The sequence below is a fragment of the Musa acuminata genome, chromosome BXJ1-9 (genome assembly GCF_036884655.1).
Source record: "Musa acuminata AAA Group cultivar baxijiao chromosome BXJ1-9, Cavendish_Baxijiao_AAA, whole genome shotgun sequence".
In the NCBI taxonomy this organism is placed as follows: domain Eukaryota; kingdom Viridiplantae; phylum Streptophyta; class Magnoliopsida; order Zingiberales; family Musaceae; genus Musa; species Musa acuminata.
The window spans coordinates 10,983,008-11,006,069 of NC_088335.1; the positions used below are offsets into that span (position 1 = coordinate 10,983,008).

Below are 23,062 nucleotides of genomic sequence, written 5' to 3' on the forward strand. Positions count from 1 at the left end.
TCCGGACGAAGGGCTACGACGAGGGAGCCTCGGAGGAAGGACTCCGAGCCGCCCTCGACTTGCTGGAAGAGCGACGTGCCGACGCACATGTAAGAGCCCTCTCCTACAAGAGGGCGATCGCGAGGGTTTACAACCGAAAGGTACGACCTCGACCCATCAGATTGGGCGATCTGGTCCTGCGACGGACCGAGGTCAGTGACCCGACCCGAAAAAGAGGCAAGTTAGCCCCCAGTTGGGAAGGCCCCTATCGGGTGATCGAAGTCATCAGAACCGGAGCATTCCGGCTCACCACAATGGAAGGTCAGTCCCTGCCGAGGACCTGGAATGCACAAAATCTCAGAAAGTTCTTTCCATAAGACTCGGCCAGTCACGAAGCACAGATCATTGAAAAGAGATCATATTCATTCAAAAACAAAGGGGGTGTTACAAAGAACAAAAGCAAAAAAGATATAATACAAGGGACGTCAATCCTCAGCGACGTCCGGGCTGTCGTCAAAAGGAACATCGGCTGGCATGTCGACGCCCAGATCTTCGGGGAGGGAACAGAAGGGATCCTCCACCACCTCCGAGTCGGGATAGCGTGCCTTGAAGCGGGCAAGGGCAACTCGGTACCCGTACTCGTACGAGACCCGCCCGGTCCGAACAAGGCCTAGCTAAAAACCCGAGGAAGCTTTGTAGTCCTCGATCAGCTTCTTGTCCTTTTCCGGCCTTTGGCGGATCTCGGCCTCCAGAGCCTCGGAGGCCCTCGACGCCTCGACCCGTGCCTCCTCGAGACGCCGAACCAGCTCGACAGAGTCGGACCTCGCCGAGCGAGACTCCGCCATCGCCGCCTTCAAGTGAGCCTGCGACTCCGTGTTGCGCTCCTCAGACGCCTCCAGCAGCGTCTGCAACTCCGCGAGCCGCTCGGTAGACACCTGAAGCTCAGAGCTAAGCCGCGCCACCTCCGCCTCCGAATTCAAGGCACGCTGCTCGGCCGCAGCCACCGCCTCAGGGCCGGCCACGGCCCGGGCCGTATCCACCTGCCGCCGGAGCTCGACGTTGCGGCTGCTCAGGACGGCGATAACTTGCCCCGCGTCTCGAACGCGATCCATCAAGGCGGCGGCATAGTGGTTGCCCTGAGAAAAAGGGCGTGGTCAGAGTTAGAGCCAAGCCCGTCCCCAGACAGGTAAACCCAGGGGCAAAATGACGCTTACCCATAACAGGGACTTGGCTGCCTTGCTAAGCAGGGCGTCGGAAGACAGGGAGTACAAGTCCCGGGCCATATCAGGATGAAGCCCACCTCGGATGAACCGGCCCGCGATATCCCCGTCGGCCCACACCCGGGTGCCCCGGGTAAGACCATCCCACCGAGCTACTAGAGGGTCGGTGGCCGCGCCACGGGGGAGAGCACCCACCTCCCGCACCAAGTACGGCTCATCCTCCCTTAGCGGAAGGCAGAGAAGCTCGCGGACGGAAGGTTGGTGAGGCGCCTCTGTCGCCACACTCCCGCTCGGTTCGGCCCCGCCCTCTCCGAAGCTTCCTGTGGTACCCTCTACCGTCGGCGCCACCACGACCCCCGCTGCCGGAGCTGCGACTAACTCAAGACCCTCGCCTGAGGATGCCCGCGCCCTCTTCCGAGACTTGCCCGCCTCGACGTCCACAGGAGCTTCCCTCGTGCCCGCCTTGGCGACGGAAGGCGGACGGCCCGGCACGGCAGAAGCCTTCCCCCCACGAAAGGCCTCGAGACGCACCATATCTGCCGAGAAGGATCGGAACAACTGTCAGTCAAACGACAACACGCAAAGAAAAGGAAAGGAAACCCCCAATGGAACCGCTCCTCGGAGCGTACCTAGAGGCGCCGGGCTAAGACCCGCCTCCACTAACCACCGCTCAGACATGCTCCGGATAGCTTGGGAGGACGGGAGGATTTCTCTGAGCCGCCGAAGCCCCAGGCGCTCGTCGTCATCCAAAACCGGGGTGGTGTTGTCTATCACGCGCGCCCCCCAGTGGACGCCGAACCCCCAGTCTCCCGAGCGACTGACAAAAAAGAAGCGCTCTTTCCACCCCTTGTTACTGGAAGGGGCCCCGCTTACTCTGAAACCCGCTCGAGCAAACAGGTAATAACCCCCCGACCCCTTGGAAAGACGAAAGCAGGAGAGGAAGAGGGAACGGGTCGGGGGTATGTTGGCGTAATGACACTCGCCCAGAAACACCACCAAATAGCGCCACGAGTTCGGCGCCACTTGAGACGGGAAGATACGCCACCAGGAGAGGCAGGAGGCTATGACAGGGTGCAGAGGGAGGCGGAGCCCGGCCTCAAAAGCGTCAAGGGTGAGGGCAAAGCCCCTAGGAATTGGGTCATACGCACGCTGGCCCGGCTCGGGAGCTTGAAGGACAAACTCCTCCGGGATACCATAGCGATCCCGGAGGAGAAGCAGCGCTGACTCGCCCACGATGGAGTCGTGGTCGTGGGGCCACATCAAAGCCTCAAGGGCCCTAGCCGCCTTCTTGTCCGACGACGACGTTGGGCTCGACGGAGCCGCCGTCCCCCCAGCCTTCGACGAAGAAGAAGAGGAACAGGAAGAGGAGGACGCCATTCTTACCGACCTTCGAAAAAGGAAGGAGGAACGGTGGGCCCGGACAAGGCGATCAAATGCGAGGCAACACGGCACACTCGGAGAAAAAGATCTTCCTTCAGCAGCCAGCCTCACGTCACTTATAAGGAGACCGCATCCCGCCAGAAGGCAGTGACCCTACCTCTCCCGAAGCCCGTTGCAGAGGAGGAAGGCATCACCTCGCCATAAATGCAGCCTGACACGGCGGAGGGCTGCGGCGCGGCACGGGCACCAAGGAAATCATCATGCCTCGGGGACGGTAATCGAGACAGGCTTAAATGCATTAATCACGCTTAACCATAATCATGTCAAGCTCGAAACCCGGCGGGCGCCGAAAGGGGAGGGCCCCTTGACCTTCCCCAGAGAAAAGCCGGCGCAGCCCGCCCGGGCCTTCCTCCTCGGTCGCGTAATGCCCGAGGCGCCCCAGCGCGGCCATCCCGCCTGGGCCTTCACCTCCTCGGTCGCGTAATGCCCGAGGCGCCCCAGCGCGGCCAGCCCGCCCGGGCCTTCCTCCTCGGTCGCGTAATGCCCGAGGCGCTCCTGCGCAGCCAGCCCGCCTGGGCCTTCCCCCTCGGTCGCGTAATGCCCGAGGCGCCCCAGCGCGGCCATCCCGCCTGGGCCTTCACCTCCTCGGTCGCGTAATGCCAGAGGCGCCCCAGCGCGGCCAGCCCGCCCGGGCCTTCCTCCTCGGTCGCGTAATGCCCGAGGCGCTCCTGCGCAGCCAGCCCGCCTGGGCCTTCCCCCTCGGTCGCGTAATGCCCGAGGCGCCCCAGCGCGGCCAGCCCGCCTGGGCCTTCCCCCTCGGTCGGGCATTGCCAGCCCGCCTGAGCCTTCCCCCTCGGTCGCGTAATACCCGAGGCGCCCCAGCGCGGCCAGCCCGCTCGGGCCTTCCCCCTCGGTCGCGTAATGCCCGAGGCGCCCCAGCGCGGCCAGCCCGCCTGAGCCTTCCTCCTCGGTCGCGTAATGCCCGAGGCGCCCCAGCGCGGCCAGCCCGCCCGGGCCTTCCTCCTCGGTCGCGTAATGCCCGAGGCGCTCCTGTGCAGCCAGCCCGCCTGGGCCTTCCCCCTCGGTCGCGTAATGCCCGAGGCGCCCCAGCGCGGCCAGCCCGCCTGAGCCTTCCTCCTCGGTCGCGTAATGCCCGAGGCGCCCCAGCGCGGCCATCCCGCCTGGGCCTTCACCTCCTCGGTCGCGTAATGCCCGAGGCACCCCAACGCGGCCAGCCCGGCTGGGCCTTCCCCCTCGGTCGCGTAATGCCCGAGGCGCCCCAGCGCGGCCAGCCCGCCTGGGCCTTCCCCCTCGGTCGCGTAATGCCCGAGGCGCCCCAGCGCGGCCATCCCGCCTGGGCCTTCACCTCCTCGGTCGCGTAATGCCCGAGGCGCCCCAGCGCGGCCATCCCGCCTGGGCCTTCCCAAGACACACCAGTACAGTCGGCACACCCAAAAACCCCATCAAGGTAAAACGAGCTGGACCGCCTACCGCCTGAGACCGCCTCGACACCAAGAGACGCAGCCATGCCTCAAGCTCCCTTCCCCCGTCCCAATCGACGCATGGCTCCTTTTCGGGGGGGGAATATGATAGGGAAAATACTGGTCGGATGACGCGCCGTGACGACAGCCCCCGGAAAAGCAATAACGCTGACTAGACCCGCCCTGACAACTCCCGTTGTTGAACGGCGACCTCCGACCCCGCATGGTTGACCACGACAAGGCAGGACAATGGCCTACCCCCCACCCATACCCTGCTACGAACCGCTTCACCACGCGACCCCAGTAGCCGCGTCAGACGCCATCAGAGGTACCCCCTCACTCCAGCAGGCGGTCAAGTCAGGTAATACTAACCTCCTCTACAAATACCCCTAAGTCCTAAGCAAAAGGAGAGGCTCTCAACATACTCAATACTTGGAGGTTTCTCCTCCTCCCAAAAACCCCCTCCACATCTTTCGCTAACTTGATCGTCGGATGGGTTGGGTCGAGCACCCCGACCCGACCTTGGTGCAGGTACGAAGCTTTCGGAGACTCAGCGGGCTCGAGGAGACTCCCCATCCTTTGACCACCACCTTCCGGACCCGAACCAAGCCGCGACGACCCTAGGGTCACGGCTGAACAGTTACTGACCGTAACAGTCGTAACTGTACTATAAAAGACCTTCGTATATATTTTCATATATGTTTTCAAGTGTCTATCTCTCTCTCTCTCTCACTCGACATTTGGTCGAACTCTCTAAATCCTTACTAACTTAAACATTAAAGTGATCTTATTAGACATGCCATCGATATAGTTTTGCAAGGTATCGATCCCCACGTCAAAAAATATATATATACATCTATACCGATAATAAATATTTTTAATGAAATCCTTATGATATATGATATCAGAGTATACTATAAGTATGAATATTATATATATATATATATATATATATATATATATATATATATATTATTTATAGGTTCCACAAAAAAAAAACAATTTCAAGAGTAGCACTGAATAAAAATGTATCGCTTAATTTATTTATTCTCCTTCAAAAGAGTTCCATCCAACAATTATTATGTATATCATCTATTTATTTACACACATTACTCGTCTTGTGATGCGCCCACAGCCATTGATAAAAGAATACCTCTCTTATGTACATGTATGTATGTATTGATGTCCAATAAAAAATGCACCACCACGTGAGTGGATCAGATGGTCACGCTGTTCGGCACCCCTCGGCACGTGATTCCCGGTCCCGAACTCGGAGCCATCAACTCGTACGGCAACACCCCGGCGCCGCACCGGTTCCGCCTCGCCGGGTCCGCGTTCCGACTCGCGATCTCCGACTCGGCCCGCCTCACCTCCGCCGCGAACTCGTGGAACGCCTCTACCATCTCGCCGTCCCCCGTCCACGTGTATGGGTCCGGTCTCTCCCCCAGGTACTCCTCGTCCACCGAGTGCGTCGACAGGGTGTCGATCACCGTCAGGAACGTGGTCGCCTGAGTCAGGCTCGGCAGCGCGGACAAGAAGTACTTGGCCGGGTCAGCCCGGAAGTGCTCGTACTCCGGGTCGCCTTCCACCGGGACGAGCCGGCGCATCAGCGGCGGCCGGTTCGGTATGTAACCGCCGAGGGGGTACTGGCCGAAGTTGAGGGCCGCGTGCTGGGCCGAGCTGAGCCAGATGAGGGTGGTGAGGAAGGAGCTCAACTCGGCAGGGCTCGACAGGCGCGGCCACCACGGCGCACACCGCTTGTCGGCGTGGCCGACGTTGACGGCCTCGGCGTACCAGCTCTGGAGCTCGTAGTCGGACTGGACGGACTCGGCGTCGGCGTAGTAGGTGGCGACGTAGGTCTCGACCCACGACTGGATCGCCGACCACAGGAGGAGGCCATCGGTGGCGTACGGGTAGTCTTCTATGACGAGCCTCAGGCCATGCGGCTGCGTCGGGTCCTCCACCGCCATGCCTCTGTTCAGGATCAGAAGACACCGGAAGACCAACACTCGTTAGCTCGATGTTTCATCACATCTCAAAGTCATGCATCACCTTCGACGTCATACTTGCCTTCTGATGAGATCGGCAGGGAGTCCTTCCTGATCGATGCGCCAGTGATCGCGGTACGCGGCCGCGCTGATCTCCATGCAAACAGGTCCAGGAGTGAAGCCGGACTCGATCACTCCGCCGCCGTTGATGAGGATTTGGCGAGCCATAGCATTCACCTCTAGCGTGTATCTCATGTGGGGCTTCAGCAGCTTGAAGATGGGGTGCATCGCACTTAGTTGCCGATGAGCTGCCAGTATAAACGGCTCGATGCACGCGTGAGTCTTCAACCTACAAGCAACGCCGCCATGATCATATGTTACTCCCTGTCCTCGGGGTATCCATACATCAATCGGATCAACCGCAAGCGCACATACCAATGGTTTACGAGTTGGTGGACGCCGGCGTCGTTGGAGCAGACGTGCGCCTTGGCGAGCTGCCAAAGCCAATTGCTGGTGGCATCGGTGGGCGGCGTGAAGACGCGCTTTGCCCGAGTGTCGCCGGGTCTCACGGGCGGCAGACTCAGCTCGATGGCAATCGGCTTAAGAGTTCCCAGCTCGGTGAGGAAAAAGATGGTGCGAGTGCCGTAGGCTTTTCGCCCGTCGTGCGCATTGATCCGATCGAGGAAGGGGAGGTACACATCATGGTAGTCCAATACGAACAGCTTCTTCTCGTCCAAGGCCTGTTTGCAGATGTTACATAGCAAGTCGCATGTCAATTTCGGTACCCAAAGTCAAGAAAGGTGAAATCTTTGTGAGTTACCTGTTGAACAGACATGCCATTGAGATGGCTGACGATGTGTTCTTCTTTGATGGAGGATTCAGGCGGACCATAGATGGCGGGGTCTAACTTACTCACGGGAGGGAACACCTACAGCGGTTGAAGCACCATTAGAAAAAAGCAGAGGTGATTCGGGTAGGATTTCTTCGAGGGAGGATTCGAGTACCTGAAGCCTTTCTATGTTAACGGGATTGATGCCTGCCAGAGTTTGACGGGCGAACTCGTCGTCGCGCAGCCATGCGAACTTGTCCTCTGCCGGATGCGTGCCAATGAGAGAGGCGAGGGTCAAAAGGCATTGATGCTACAAGTAGAACGACGAGGATACAAAAGGACTAGTGCTCACTTGTGATGATGTCGGGGGTGTCGTAACGGAGGAGGGCTTCGCTCGACTCTTCAATCTTGCTGACGAGGGGGATCTTGTGGAAGAGCTGATCTTGCAAGCTCTGCTTCAAGCGCAGGCCTTCCTTGAAGAGGTTGTCCACCTCGTGGAAGGCCTTGAAGTCGTGGCTCTCCGGGGAGAAGGCGGCGACAAGCATGGGCACCAGGTTGTGGAGCACGGCCTTTTGAGCCCCTGCCGTCAGCATCTCCTGTTTGCCCTCCTCGAATTGGTCGTCCCGCGGCACGTACACGGGCAGTGGATCTTCCACCCGCGTCTCAGCATCCTTGTCTGCAAAGCACGTCACGGAGTCAGAAGCGCCAACCAAGATTAGCCTCTCGAGGCCACCCTTTTCACCGACACAGAGAAAGGAGAGGTGATGGCCAAGCTTTGCCTTTGACTAACTCAACCATGTCTGCGATTGCATTTCTTGTTGTTGACTAAATCAAACTCTGAGCTTTTTCTTAATGAATGCAGTGCTGAATTCCTAATCGTAAGACTATGAATGATTCAACTTTGGACAGCGAGTTACGACCGAGAGGTTGCAGACTGACTGCGTCTCATACCTGTGCTCGTGGGGGCTCTCCCTGTCCTCGTTCTCCTTGGGTAAGGCAGCTTCTCCCCTCCCAGGGTTGGCCTGGCGAATTCGATCCCCTTGTCGGGGTTGCCCAAGTCATTGTAAACGTCGTAATCGTAGATTCTATCGGTCAGCTTCCTCTGGCCCTTGCCGTCGCCCCTCAACTCCTTCAGCTCCTGCTGCCTCAGGTTCCTCAGTCCTGAGGGCGTCTGAGATGGCAGATAAGGCTGCACCGACAGCAAAAGATGATGATTGTTAGTGATCCGAATTTTGTGCGTCCAAGTTCTGCGTTGGAGGATGGATAGAGGACCTTGTTGCTGAAGAAGACCCGCTTGCTGGCGTGGATTCTGGTAGGCTGCACCCAAGAATTGCAAGGGAAGTGGACGGGGCCGCAGGCGAAGCCTTCGACCACGATGCTCTCCAGGAAGAACTCCCTCTGGTGCCGGTTGAGCACCTTGATCGCTCCGGGCTCGCCGAAGCTGGAGTCCACCGTGAACTCCGCCGTGTAGACCACCCGCTCGGCCTTGGCGTTCTTCTTCTCGAACCAGCCCTTCAGCTCCGCCATGTTACTGGTCTTCGCCTTCCTCGTTCCTTTAGCACCAAAGATTAGCTCTAAGATGAAGAGAAACAATTCATCCAAACCGGCAGAAACGGGAGGAAGAGGGAGTCAGCCTACTTGGATCGAACTCGGTGCTGACGAGCTCCAACACCACGTTCCTCCCAATCTTGTCGGAGAAAGCATCGAGCTGGTTCGCGATCGTCTCCTTTAGATCCTCCTTCTTCTTTCTCCTCACCGTCACCGCCGCCCTGACCTTAAACCTCACGGGCTTCTCTTCCGCCTCAACCCTCGCGAACCTCTCGGTCAGCACCACGGCGGCCACCGGAGTCCGCACCGCTCGCCCTGCCGTGCAGCTCCTCCTCTGCTTGCAAGGGAAGAACAGATTCCTCTGCTCGCCTCCTCCAAACAGCGGCGAGCTGGAAGAAGAAAGGAGACAGGTCCTTGGGAGCAATGAAGAGCCAAAGATCTCCAGAGAGGCAGCCATCCAATATCCTCCCCTTCCCAAAATCTCAACTTCCCGATGGAAACAGTAGATTTTTGGGCAGAAGCGCAAGACTTGTTTCCTGTCCGCTTGAATTCCTCCCCCTCTTTGGTGACTCTTCTTGGTCGAACAGGGGAAGGTGGGCAAGTCCTATATAGGGGCTGGCGAGTGGGTAAAATGGGCATTGCACACGGACACGCTTTCTCCCTCGCGATAAATAAGGGCCAAATGGCAGCTTCGCGGCAACGACGTCCGTTTCAAAGGACCGCCGATGCCCACCACAAATCCTAAAATACCAATCCAGTCCCGTAAGCATGACGGAACACAAAACAGAACATGTAGAAATCGTATGGGCTTCCATTATCCCAAGTGTAAAAGGATAATATGATTTATTTAGCTCGGAAAAATCTTAGCTTATTTATCCTCGTATTTGACCTGCAACATCCATAAATGGTGAAGCAAAGGAAGGGGGAAGGCGAGTGCGATCAGGTGCTGGAAACGATTACAGTGTATGTGATGCGGTCGTGTTCTTCGCAACACGCGTGCTAGCAAAAAACATGTGTGCTCTTCGCGGAGGAATCCCAGTGACCCCCACGGCTTGAACCGAAATTGAACCGGTCCAAAATCGAAATTGAATCGAGTAGAATGATTTCGAACCGAACCCAAACGGATTCAATCTGATGCCAAGTAGGTGAAATTGCCAGATATTCCTGAATATTCCACGTAAGCAGTAATCAATCATTGCTGGTGTTCCGCACAAGTAACTCGTTATTCACACCGTGCTAACGTGGCCAAGAAAAAGAGGAAAAAGTATACATAACAAAGTAGCTTTGGGAGCGTGTGATGGTGGCCACGTCGCCTCTCACCCACTGAGTTAATGGGGGAGACCACTGTCATATGGTGAAAGAATGAGGGCATGCGAACTTGGTGGGGTCCCGAATGAATAGGGCAGGGCGCCCCCCCTGCTCCACGTGCGAATGGTTTTTGCCTTCGTGTGATTCCTTCACTTTGAACGGAGATCCGTGTTGACCCACATCCGCCACACGTGTGGTCAAACACCTAAACGTATGTAACGCAGCCCAATTACCCACACCGTCCTCCGACGCTCGGATGGGATTCCGACGTCATAACAATAATAATAATAATTATTATTATTATTAATTGATGGATATCAAATAACCGATGGGAGGACAACAATTTGGGTGGGTTTATAAAGGGCATAATAACCCACATGATTCCAAAGCTAAGGGAATAGGAAGCCACGTGTATCGAACTTATTAGCTGTTGCGTAGGTTTGTGAAAGCAGCAACAGTGGATCAAACAAAATAAGACAACGAGCTCTTCGTTGGAGGAATAGTTCATCGCTAACGTTGACTTTAGAACTTGAGATTTATTGGGATCCTTTCGTCCCTTACTGGAAGGAAAGGGATGGAAGTTCTGTGCTATTCTCACAAAAATGAAAGGGACTGTCTAAATCGCCACACTACTTTTTCTCTACGTTCTTACATTATTAATCTGAGCAGTACAGAAGAAGAAACAAAGTAAGAAAAGAAGGGAGATCGCGTGTTCTACCTGTCTTCTATGTATCTATGTGTATATTACAAAGAAGAGAGGAGGAGGAGGAGGAGGAAGGAAAGCAGCTACTAATTTGGAGACCAGTGCAGCAGCACCGCCCTCCCTTTTCAAGGGCAAAAAAGAAGCTAAAAACCAGAATAAAAGGTTCGATTTCAATTTTAAGAAATTTAAACTGGATTCGATTTTGATTCGGTTCTCGCTCGAATGAATCAACCATGAAACTCGAGTTTGAATTATGGAGCTCTAGAAAGTCATGTGTTCACATAAAAACCTGCCTAACGAATTGACTGGTTAGTCGTGTTGCTTTCATCCGCCATGGACGACCGGCAGCTGTGTACGAGTGTGGGGATGCATACTTCGCCAAGACTAATATCAAACATAATTGATGTTGCACTTCGTTTTATGTATTAGTATGGTTTATGGGTTGCATATATGTCTTCTTTAATGCCTTGTAAATTACTACCCTAAATAAACCCCTTATTCTATGGTAGCGTAGAATTGGTCAACGCAACTGTTCGATAAAGCAGTCGGCAAAAGATATATGATATAAAGTCCGGTCGTCAGAAGGAGATGGTGATGCTGACAAGAGAAGGTCATGATGCTCCACGACAAAGTTGGAGATTAGCTTTCTCCTATAAAAAAATGTAAATACGAAGCAGATGGAATCATTTACGTACTTGATGATCACGATTTATAGGACTGAAGTACGCACGAGTTACATCCCATCCGTAATCGCTTAAACACCCTAAGACTGATCTGTAGATCGATAGGATCCACATTAATTGGTAATGTATGTGGTGACCGAAACGAACCACGTCTCAGCTGAGAGAACCACAAAGCATAATAATAATTAATAAGCATCGAGATCATCTTCTGCGGGCTTCGACAGCATAGGATGATGATGATGATGAGACCATACTAATTATTCTGCTGTTCGTAGGTATTCGGCGTGCTAATCAAGTTTGCATGACGCGGTCATCGGAGCCGCTTCATTTGCAAGGCAGAGAGTTCATTTTCAGGTTGTTCATATCAATGCAGCAGGATCGACGAGTCGATGAAGGCGACATGCAAAGCCGTAATGCTCGCACTTGTACTAATTAGATGAGCGGTAGTTGAGTTCTCGATGTTGCTTGATCCGTGACAGGAAATGGTCAGCCTAAGCTTTGTTCCACGGCCTGCCGCCTCACCAGTTTGTTCCATCATGGAACTGTAATGAGAACCTAACTTCGATGGGGATGACGCATGACGTGAAGAAGAGTCTGACGGACGACGAACTCGATGGTAAAGTCGGCCGAGCAAAGGACTTTTAGGAGGTCAGATTACATGTTGTTCTCACTTGGATGTTGACGAGGGCTGGAGATACAACTGATTCATACCAACCTTCCTTCCATTAGTCGTTCGGCCTTTAGATGGAGTAAAGTAGGAGAAGACAAAGTTGGACGTGTCGATCGCACAGCTAGCTGTGTGTTTCGAGTTAGGCAACAAAGTGTTCCGCAAGGAAACATGAGAAGGGAGCTGTATGAATCCGTGGAAGATGACTGGTACTCGAACGTCGACATGAGGTTAATGACCAAAGCAAACGAGCTTGCTTTTGCTTCCCAGGATTTGACTCGAGAATAGCAAATAGAAGAAACCACGCATGGTTTGACTTGGAAATGTTTCGGGGATCATTTTGTTTGACCTTTAGCAATTTACGGGAAGTCAAGGCGGTGGCTGGACGGTTCTTCTCCATCTTTAAGCTTTGGAATGCGTCAATGCACCGGCCATTCTCCGTCGTTGAAATCTATTAATTGATATGTAGGGGTGATGTTGTAGGTTTGACGAGTAGCTGCAGCATCTACGGGTGTCGCGAGGGGATTGGCCCCAAGTCAAAGCGACCAACAGTCGAGCAGTTTACACGCGCATGGCGGACGTCCTCCGTGATCACATCGTCGGTGCGTGGACGCGGTCGTGATCCGAGCAAGCTGTGGGTGGGGAGGCTGACACGCCGACAGATAAATCACGCATTCATTTAGATGTTTAGTTTATTATTTCTGATTATTCGTATGGATGATTTCAATTTAATGTAGCATTTTTCTAAGATAAAATCAATGTTTACTAACCATTCACATCAGAGCAAACCAAATTAATTGACTTGAAATTGTGGGCTGTGTGCGGACTCCACACAATTTTACCCCTATAGAATAGTTGGATTCCATGTAATTTTATCCATTTGGGATGGATGTTGTTAGTGCAAACAACTTTATGCCGTAGCCTCGGGATCGACGCGGCTTGGTTGGGGGTCCGAACGATGGGGATCTAGCGCGGCGTCCCTCGAGATCTCCCGGTGGCAGATTGCGGTGTCCGGTCGGGACGTCGCATCGGGAGGAAAGCTTTGCCGCAGCGCCGGGAAGAGGTGACCTCGTTCTTGCACCTGCATACAGGTCGGGCCGGAAGCTCGGTCTAAACCCTCCGACAATCAAGTCAGTGGATGCGGAGGGGATTTTGTATGAAGAAGTGCTCTTTTTTCTCCTCCCATTTTCGTTTAGAACTCGGGGGGTATTTATAGGTGAGTTTAGTGTTACCTGATGTGCCTGCCCGCAGGAGCAGGATCGTACCTCTGATGGCGTCTGACATTGCCGTTGGCGTTGCGTGGAGGACTGAACTGCCGCAGGGCATGGGTGAGCCTCGGTTCTCTTCTACCTTGGCCAAGCATGTTGAGTCAGACAACGATGAAGTCGTTCTCTGGGAGCGGATGACGTCAGCGCACATCGCGTCAACATTATTATCCTTTTTAGGGTATAGTATCGTCCCAACGTAGCTGACGTCATGGCGCGTCATGTCGTCATTATTACCCTTATTGGATGTGTTTCTAACGACAAAGCTTACTTTGGTAATTATATTTTAATTCTTTTATACTTCAACTCATCCAATAAGTTATTATTTATCTTTGTGAGTAAATTCACAAACAATTATTTGTTTTGAATGGCCTCAACATAGTTTTCCCATTCGGATACATCACCCCATATATATATATATATATATATATATATTGCAATGTAGACCTCACTACTGTTGGAGTGGGATGAAGCCATAGCAAATGTGGACATCTGAAGAATACTTTTGGATGACATGATGATTTGCATCATTTCCAGTTGAAGTTCCTACTTGTCATCATGTGTCCTATATTATTACTTTTATCCTCACATCATATGTCTCTCACTTTACTTTACGCATAAACACCTGCTGCTAATGTTGTATCGGTCGATATATACGATGTAACCATTGCAATAACACTGAACGAAGAATTGAATTGAAACCCAATCCAAACGCCTGCAAACTTAGCCAACCGATCGATAAGGTTTTGAAATCCTCCATGCAACGGATCAGCAGCCAAAACATAAGAAACAGATCGTCCTGCTCGAGTAAACTAAAATAGAGACATCTATCTCTTTATAAATAAATATAAAAAATTGATGCTTGCCATACCAAAAAAATGTTGGTGCAATGATGGTTGTTTGAATCATTTTGGAAAGATATGTATATAGGTTGAATAGCATTGTCCCAATTCAAATTATGATATGAATGAAGTTTTCTATATTATAATATGTGATCCAGTCTATTTAGATAAAATATATTATAAATATGATTGAATTCTGATTATAATTATCGGTCAATAAAAAAAATTTAATTATTATAAAAAAATTTTAGGAGATAATGAAAGATATTCTCCATCAAAGAAATTAAATGAGAATACATCGATACATAATTTTATTAAGATATTACAAATATTCTTTGATCATGTGTATCAATTATTAAGATATCAAATAAAGATTTTTTTTAATAACATGAAAAAGATACATATCATATTTCTGATATTATTCTTTTATAATAATAATATATTTTGATTTTTATAATAATAATATAAAAATATCAGTGTAATGATAGTCAATCATTTTGAAAAGATACATATAGGCGACTTTCCGTTATGTCAAGAAGGATATGCCGGAAACAGCGGCTTCGTCCCAAGCCACACTACGACGCCGATGGGGTTTTCTGTACCAACCGACGCCATCCTCTCATGAGGTGCCTCCACTCTGCCATTGGAGGGGAGAGAGAGAGAGAGAGAGAGAGAGGGAGAGGGTCGTACATGCTGATTGACGTTGTGTGACTGCATGCATGTGTTCCACCCATGGATCCCTGCCACGAACAACCGCATTAGATAGATAACGCTGACAAAAATGCTGGTGTCCTGTCGTCGATGTCGCAAAGCCAAATAGCCGCTTGTCCATTTGCTCCATGACATGTTGGTACGAGGGTACTTTCACGCAAAAGGGTAAATGGTTAGGAGAAGAGACGTTCGTCCTGCGGGGTACGAATCATCGCGTTGATACGTTGTTGGAAGGATCGTCGTTGCTCGTCTTGCTGCTGCAGTACGTTCTGTCCATCTATCGATCTTTAACAGGTAGCATAGGAATTCAAATCATATTTCATATACTGGATTAAACCTTCGAATAATCTACAAAGGATGTAGGGAAGGGTCGATCAACCTTCAACGTCTCGCTGTCAGTGGCCAACAGCGGGCGATGTAGTCACATCCCCATATCGCTAGCGGGTGCGTGCCGCGCGCTCGGGCGTCTTTGGAGCATTAAACCAAACGGTACACGTGCATGCACAGACGCGGAACTTTCGGTGCGGGCATCGGTTCGGGGTCGGACCAATTTGATTGGGAGGTGGTGATGTGCCGTAGTGGCACCAGCACGGCAGGGAATCTAATATCCACATCCAGGACAACTCGAGAAATAGATTGATGTTGTGTTGGCTCATCCCGTTATTGTCTTAAAATTTTTTTTTTGTTTGTGGTGAATTATTTTCATTATATCTGATTCTAATCACGATTTTTCTTTTAATTTTTAATTTAAAAATCATGATTTTATTTGTAAGTTTTGATTATAATATAATTTTAAAAGTCGATGTATCCTTTCAGAACATATGAATTTCAAAAATTACTTTTGATAATAAGAGAGATCTGACGGACTGATGAACCTTTAGTTCTCATGCTCCTTAACCAATGTGGGACTAAATAGCTTTATCATTGCTCCCTCTCGTAGGAGAGCCAAGGGCTCGTAATCAAGGTGCATGGTTCGGGAGCAAATTTGTTCGATCGAGATATAAGTATCGGGCCCTCTAGCATGTGAACTTCAAAAGATGTCTCTGAGGGTAAAAGAGACCTGATAGATTTATGAGATAGAAGTAATGAAACTAGAGATGAGGAGGGCGTAGAAAGTGAGAGTCAATTCCTGGATGGGTAGGTTGTCTTTGGCCACGCACTACTACATGCAGAACACATTGTTGTTTTGCCTACCAACACAACCTCAACCATTCTCTCTCATAGAATGCACCGGTTAATGATACAAAGGAAGAACATCTCCATGTGGGCAGCAGCCATCTCCCTTTCCACTAACTAACATCTGGGCAAGAGATTAAGACGTGACGATGCCAATTATACTAGTGGTGGATTAGTGGTCCATCCCGACCCTCCTATCTTCCTGATTGGTCATACTAATTAATTCTTGTCTATTGCTATCTATGTGCCAACTCAATCAGGCAACGTTTGTCTTCCATCTCTTTTAGCGTGTGACATCTTCCAGATTAGCGTTGGAGAGGAGAAAGCCATCATAATTGTGAACAAAAAAATATATATATTATATATTTTTAATTAATTTCACAATTAATTCTATTTCAATAAAAATTAAAGGCTCCTGAATTATTAGCGTACAATTAATTCTCAATCAGTATAATTATTAGCGTGAATGATTTTATGAGGAAGTGATTGTCTACACCACATGATCATGATCATGATCATGATCAAGCTCGTGATGGATTTAACTAGTTTGCCAAGAATGATGATGATAATAATAATTTTAAAGAAAAAATACTAAACTTTCCCTTATGTTTTATCATAATACCCTCATTTTTTATATTTCATTACTATTTAATATTTTAATAACAGTTAATATTTTTCTAACAATTGGTGTTCAAGTTCCTCCTTACCTAATTAAGTGCACTACCTCCATTACTCTTTTACCTGCTGCTCTGCACACTTATACTACACCATACGCTTACTCCGACGACTCTCTATTTACAGTTTGTCACATAACAAAAACAAAAAATAAAAATAAAAATAAAAAGAAACACACTCACTATTTTTATTTGATTTACGTTTTCTATGACTATCCCATAGAACACGATTTCTAGAGAAGAGATATAAATAATATTACAGACACATATTTTTTTGTTTTTTCTTACCTCTTTGTAGATTTTTTTGTCTTTATTTTTTACTAATGTATTATATTTAACCCTAATGGATCAAACCGTGAGCGATGGCGCGATTAGTGTGAGGGTCGGTGGTCTCATACACGGGTAGCTCATTGCGGAACCGTCCACCGCGCATCATAACCGTCAGATTCTCCAACTCAAACAGATCCGAGCTCGACTCGCTTCCGTCGCCGTCGCCCTCCTCCTCTGCCTCCACCTCCGCCCCCGCCCCCGCCGCCCTCAGCAGCTCCTCCACCCTCGCCGACACCGGCGCCGCCGTATTGCCCGCGTCGTCCTGGAGGCGCTTGTGGCCGCAGGGCTGGGAGTCCTCGTCGACGATCACGCTTACCGGGTAGAACCGCACCGACCGCTTCCCCGCATCGGCCCCCGACGCCCGCCGCCGGTCCGCCGCCGTTGGCGTTTTGCTCAGACACGAGCGCCTGCAACTGGACGTGGAAGACGAGCGCGCCGAGTCCTCCCCACCTCCACCTGCCGCGGCCGCCACCGACGCAGCGGCGGGAATAGGTATCTTGGGTTTCTTGGGGCTCCCCGCGGAGGCGAACAGCGCGTTGAGGAAGCTCGCAAGCCGCGCTCCTGGAGACGCCGGCGACGATCCTGCCACCGTAGCCGAGGCGGGCTCCCTGCTCTTCCTCAGACTCCGGAGCCCGGTACGGATCGATCCGCACTTGGATTTCTTCTTCTTTTTCCCCGGGTCCAGGAGATCGGGCCGAGGGATGCGGTCCGATCGGATGGACTCGACGTCGGACGACGAGGAGAAGCCGGCGGAGCTGCTGCTTGTGGTGGCGGCGGTGGGTGTGGTGGAGGAAGCTGAGGAGGAGGAGGAGGAGGAGGAGGAGGAGCTGGAAGTGGGAGGGACGCTGCGGCGGTGGTATTCGGTGACGCTGGGTCGGTAATGGCAGTGATCGGTGGAGGGTGCCACCGTGGGTTGCTCCGCTTGCTTCTTGTGGTTGGAGGAACGGCCGGGTGCTCTCCGGTGGCTCTTATCGCCGTGCTCATCGTCCATGGAGCGGTAGATGGCGTCGAGCAGAGACGAGGAGAACGACGGGTTCTTCGATCGGCTACATCGCTCCATTTGATTTCTTTTTCTTTTCTGTCTCTACTAATTTTTCTTCTCCCCCATTATTCGATCTCCGTTGACAGAAACAAAAAAACAGGTTTCTTCCTCTTTTATAGGAGGAGAGGAGACGCTCCGGCTCCGTTGGGATCCCGTCACCTTCGGTAAGCTACAGTTGAGGTGACCGAACGTTTGTACATCATGTTTATACAATTGGACTAATACTTCAAATGTTTCTAACACTACACTTCTTCACTTCCTCTCTTCTGTATAAAATGATAGATATCAGATTTAAGCCCCATTTGATCTTATGAATTATTATTATTATTTTTAGAAATCATACCAAATGAGTATTAATACTTAAAAGCCATTGACTACTGCTCCAAGGCATACTATTGTCAGGACCAAGGTGATCATGACTAATGTGCAACCTGGACATAATCATGAGCCATAGCATCAGTGTTTCTGCAGATGCAGGAGTCCAATGAGCATTGTCCTGATCAAGGGTCGTGGAGAACTGAAGGCATCATCGAAGCAATCACATCCGATGTAAAGTGACACTCGAGAGTTGCAGACACAAGGTATGGCGTACCACCCAGTTCTCAGCAAACCACCATGAACCTTGTTGGTACCTTGTGTCACTCCCGAAAGGGTTGTGCATGCACGTATGATGTTGCCACAGATGTGTTCATTAGGCTGCAGCTGCATTGGAGCAAACACAACCAATTCCCATCCAACATTTGCCGGCCTGACTGTGGCCAGCAATCATAGCTCCCAAAGGGCGAATCGGAACATTTCGCTACAGATTATTGCAGACACGCAATGATCTATCGACCAAGTTAGCGTATTTAACGGACTGGACATGCCAAGGTGTGGAAGTATATCCTTCAAGCACAAAAATTATATGTATACGTGTATATATATATATCATACACAAGCCTCCACATGGGATGCACTTGTGGATGTTCTCTTCAAAGAGGATGTTCTATGGTATTTCTTAATCTCGTAAATTATGCAATCGTTGACTCATCGAGGATGTTCTCTCTATTATTATGGTCAAAACATTATAATGGGAAAAAAAATTAAATATTTTTTGAATCAAAGGTATTGTTTGGAAAAGCTGAATATTTTTTAATTAAAGATACTGTTTGGAAAAAAAGAAAAAGAAAAAGAAAAGGCCTTTCGAGAAAAGCTGAATAAAGGATTTTTACAGAGAAATCACCCATAAACTTATCCGAGGAGCCGAAGAAGGGGGATTATTACTTTTATGGTCCAACACATGAATGCATCCGACATAAAGTGGAAATGGGTGACTCCCAAGAGACCTTTGCTTCGACCTCCATTAATTCTTTTGCTCGCCTTCTGCAGAATCCATCGGAGAAGCCAAGCTTTCAAGCTCAAAGGCTGCATGCGATTCCGGGCAGCCAGTACCTTCTCTCGCATCTTGCTGCATGGCGTCGCAGAACCATAGCGAGTTGAAGTTGCCGTCGTCGTGGGCTTCGTCAATACATCGTTGCAAGAGGCCATCATCCTCGAAGCTCGAAATGAGTTCATCCATGTCGAAGTCCGCAAGAAAATCGACAGGGCCAGCATCTCGAAGGACCAACGAAGACGGGCTCTCATTGTGGTGAGTAAGCTCATAGCTATGGTAATTATCGGTCGGTAGTACCTCTTCTCGTAGCGATGGGAGGTAGACCTTGTTGCACCTCACAGCCGTGGTCCGAATCACCTGACTCGGTTGCCCATCCCTTGCCTTCACTTCTTCTACCGACGTCTCTCCTTTCTTGTTTTCCTTCCGTCTTGATGATCCTCTGATGCAGAGCTGAGGCGACGCTTTCTTGCCGAGGTACGTGTTCCAGTAGTTCTTGATTTCATTGTCGGTTCTCCCCGGTAATCTGCCTGCTATGAGCGACCATCTACAGCGACACAGCCCCTTTCACAGGTTCAAGTCGACGACAGCACGAGAGCGATGAAGGAGGGGTTACCTATTTCCCAGAAGTGCATGGAGCCTGACGATGAGGTTCTCTTCATCTTCCGTGATGTTGCCTCTCTTGATGTCCGGCCTCAAGTAGTTCAGCCACCGGAGCCTGCAGCTTTTACCGCACCTTTTCAACCCTGACTCAAACGATCCTCGATCAGACATCGGCGCACGAGCAATCGCAATCGAGACAAGTGTTCCTGAGAGAAGCTACACTACACTATTCTATTCTTCTTACCTGCACTCTCGGGGAGGTCTCGCCACTTACCCTCGCCATGTGTCGTAATGTAGTCAGTAAGGATCTGGTCTTCTCGAGCAGACCACGCTCCTCTGTTGAGTCCCTCCTTGGAGCAACAAGGCCTTCTCCCCATCTCTCTCCTCGCTTTCCGATCACATTCACGCCGATACAAGGACTTATAGACCACCTTGGAGCACATGCTCTACTGGATCTTACATGGTGGGCATCACAGACGCTTGTTAGATCTGACTGTATCATGCATATGTGAAGCCAAAAATGCGCGGTAAAATAACACAGGTTGAAGGGAAGATATGGATGTACGTGTGAGATGATGCATGGAAAGGCAGAAGGTGCCAAAGTATGTCATTTGGATGCTGGTGCAGACATTCTACGGTAGTTTGCTCTCGGATGCACCGATCAAAGTAATCATCGGTCCCATTAAACACAATGGCAAAGAGATGTGATCGTGGAGGATGGAACGTTAACGTTGTTGTGACCATTGTTACCCATGGAATAGTGACAAAGCGAGAAATCTTGGGGTGGAGTCTCCTCCCGTCATAGGAAAAGGTCTCTACGTCTGCCCAGCTAATGTGGAGGCGGAAGCAGAAGCAGCAGCCCGCGCATCGGCCATTCAACGACGTGCCCGTCTCAGCGGACCTTCCAATTCCCCGGCTTTGTGCAGCACGTGGCACAATTTGATTTCGAGGACCCACAAACTGCCCCTTTAAGATTTACTAGGTATCCTAACCCTAAGTCTCCTCCACACTCGCTGACATCCTTTTTGCCACCGGCCAGTAGGGAATCTTACACCCTCTCTCTCTCTCTCTCTCTCACACTCGCTCGCACACACACACACACACACACACACTCTCTCTCTCTTAGATTTTGGACTGATGCTATGACCATTAGCTCATGAATTTCCACGAAGGGTTGCACGGATTGTTTCCGGCCATCAATCATGGTTGGTTCACACACTTTTTGGATTTCCAGAATCAATATTCTTGCAAGCAAAAGAAATCCTAATAGGTAAAGGATCTCTCTATGAATGAAGGAAGTCTACAATATAGAATTTAGTCATTCTATGAACACCATATGTATCTATAGATTTTTGATAGAGGAAAAATTTTGAATAAGGTTTAGTTTCTTTATAATACGAAAGAGAAATATTTTTTACGGTTTGTATGAGAAAATGTTCAAGTGATTCATGCTGGAATATAGTTAACTTATAATTTTCTATATAATCTTGCTTCGATGAAACTTATAGTCATGAGCTCAAGGGTTATCGTACTATATAATCTTGCATCGATCTTTTGATTCTTATTATTTTTTGTTTATCTTTCGGAATCCATCTTATTATGATTAAATCTTGTTGGATTAATTAACGTTTTTATCTCATTTATGAATTCGATGACCGAGTACCGACGTAGTTTTCAATTGCGTTTTCTTGAAATTTATAATCATGAGTTGAATTAAATTGATCAACATTATCATACATGTAGATTAGGCATCAATGTAGTAAGAACAATTAAGCTGCTTAAGTTGTAATTATATATATATATATATATATATGTATATATATATATGTATGTATATATATATATGTATGTATATATATATATATATGTATATATATATATATGTATATATATATATATGTATATATATATATATATGTATATATATATATATATATATTGAAGTCATGTGGAAAATGACTTTTGGAATCCATTTGGAATAGTAAAAATCCTTCATAGGTTCCACAAAACATTGACACAATTAATTGTTGAGAGCTTGAAGAGTAAATAACTATGTGTGTGTCAATGATCTTCTACATCTCACAATGCTTCCAAAATTACCTAACTTTCAACCTAGAAAACAATAGATCCAACAATTACGTATCCTATTCCCACATCAGAGGTATCACATTTCATAGTAAAAACATAATCAGTAGTAGGAGCTATTTATTATTATATATTTTATGAAATAGTATTCACATGACTTCTCTTGTGCTAAAATATAGTGGTAGCATAAGATTTTGATTTTTTTTTTGAAATTGTACAAGAAAAATCATCGAACCACCGCTTTCGATGATTTTTGTCACTAATTTATTTTTTGTGAAATAACGTTCGTTAAATCAATTTTTTTTAATTTTTAAACAGTGTGCTGACCATGTTCATTTGATAAATTTTCTCATTGTTATATTTTTATAGTGAAATAATGTTCACATGACATTTTTTTGTTGAGTTAAAATATTATATTTTTTGAAACTCCGTAATGAAAATTATGCCAACTATCCATTTTCTCATGAAATAACTAACATTCAATATCATATTTTTCATAAAAGAACATTCATATGACTTCCTTGATGCTATAATATTATGCTAAATCAAAATATTAATGAAATGGTGCAACAAAAGTCATGTGAATCATCTACTTTTCACAAAACTTGTTGCTATCATAATTTTTTTTCCATAAAATAACATTCATTGTTATGTTTTTTTTTTCACGAAATAATGATCTTACGACTCTTTCTATTGCTAAAACGTTGTGCTAAGTAAAAATTATGATATTTTGAATGATGAAAAATTACCCAAACCATCCACTTTCGACAAATTTTGTTGTAATCTCTATCATGTCTTTCAACATCTCTCGTACAACATTCTTGTGTGAGCTAGAAATATTATAATTTTGTCACTTTCATGTTTATCATCACTATGTGAATGACCCACTTTTGACAAATTGTGATATAAAAATTGTATAAACCATTCGCTTTCAACAAATTCTGTCACTCTCATATTTTTTCGCGAAACAATATTCATATAAAACTATTCGATAAAAAAAAAACTTTTGACAAATCTTATCACTTTATTTCATTATCTCACCCAACAACATTCATTCTCTTGTTTTTCATGAAATAATGTTCATGCTACATTCTTTACGGCTAAAATGTTATCTTAAGTTGAAAATTTTATATTTTTACAATAGTGCAATAAAAATCATGTGTCGTTAAACTATTGTGC

General features: G+C 48.6%; 3 protein-coding genes across 4 annotated transcripts; all 3 read right to left on the reverse strand.

Moving 5' to 3' along the window:
• Positions 1-5,077: 5,077 nt before the first annotated feature.
• On the reverse strand, positions 5,078-9,011 carry LOC103998047 (putative lipoxygenase 5). Its single transcript, XM_009419421.3, has 9 exons — positions 8,516-9,011; positions 8,150-8,430; positions 7,829-8,066; positions 7,230-7,553; positions 7,053-7,138; positions 6,869-6,976; positions 6,484-6,788; positions 6,131-6,397; positions 5,078-6,034 (listed from the first exon to the last, which is right to left on the reverse strand). The coding sequence occupies exons 1-9, from the start codon at positions 8,880-8,882 to the stop codon at positions 5,278-5,280; spliced, it is 2,733 nt and encodes a 910-aa protein (XP_009417696.2). The 5' UTR covers positions 8,883-9,011; the 3' UTR covers positions 5,078-5,277.
• A 7,607-nt stretch (positions 9,012-16,618) lies between these two features.
• On the reverse strand, positions 16,619-17,977 carry LOC135594271 (protein BIG GRAIN 1-like). The gene has a single exon (XM_065084671.1). It carries the CDS (start codon positions 17,842-17,844, stop codon positions 16,795-16,797), a length of 1,050 nt encoding a protein of 349 aa, XP_064940743.1. The 5' UTR covers positions 17,845-17,977; the 3' UTR covers positions 16,619-16,794.
• Positions 17,978-18,963: 986 nt separating this feature from the next.
• Positions 18,964-20,268, reverse strand: LOC135594272 (transcription factor MYB1-like). 2 transcript variants are annotated; one of them, XM_065084672.1, is made up of 4 exons: positions 20,043-20,268; positions 19,812-19,941; positions 19,496-19,742; positions 18,964-19,419 (listed from the first exon to the last, which is right to left on the reverse strand). In XM_065084672.1, the coding sequence occupies exons 1-4, from the start codon at positions 20,239-20,241 to the stop codon at positions 19,057-19,059; spliced, it is 939 nt and encodes a 312-aa protein (XP_064940744.1). In that variant the 5' UTR covers positions 20,242-20,268; the 3' UTR covers positions 18,964-19,056. The 2 variants fall into 2 exon arrangements, with proteins under 2 accessions (XP_064940744.1, XP_064940745.1); XM_065084673.1 differs by having other exon boundaries at positions 19,036-19,742; positions 20,043-20,266.
• Between the last annotated feature and the right edge of the window lie 2,794 nt (positions 20,269-23,062).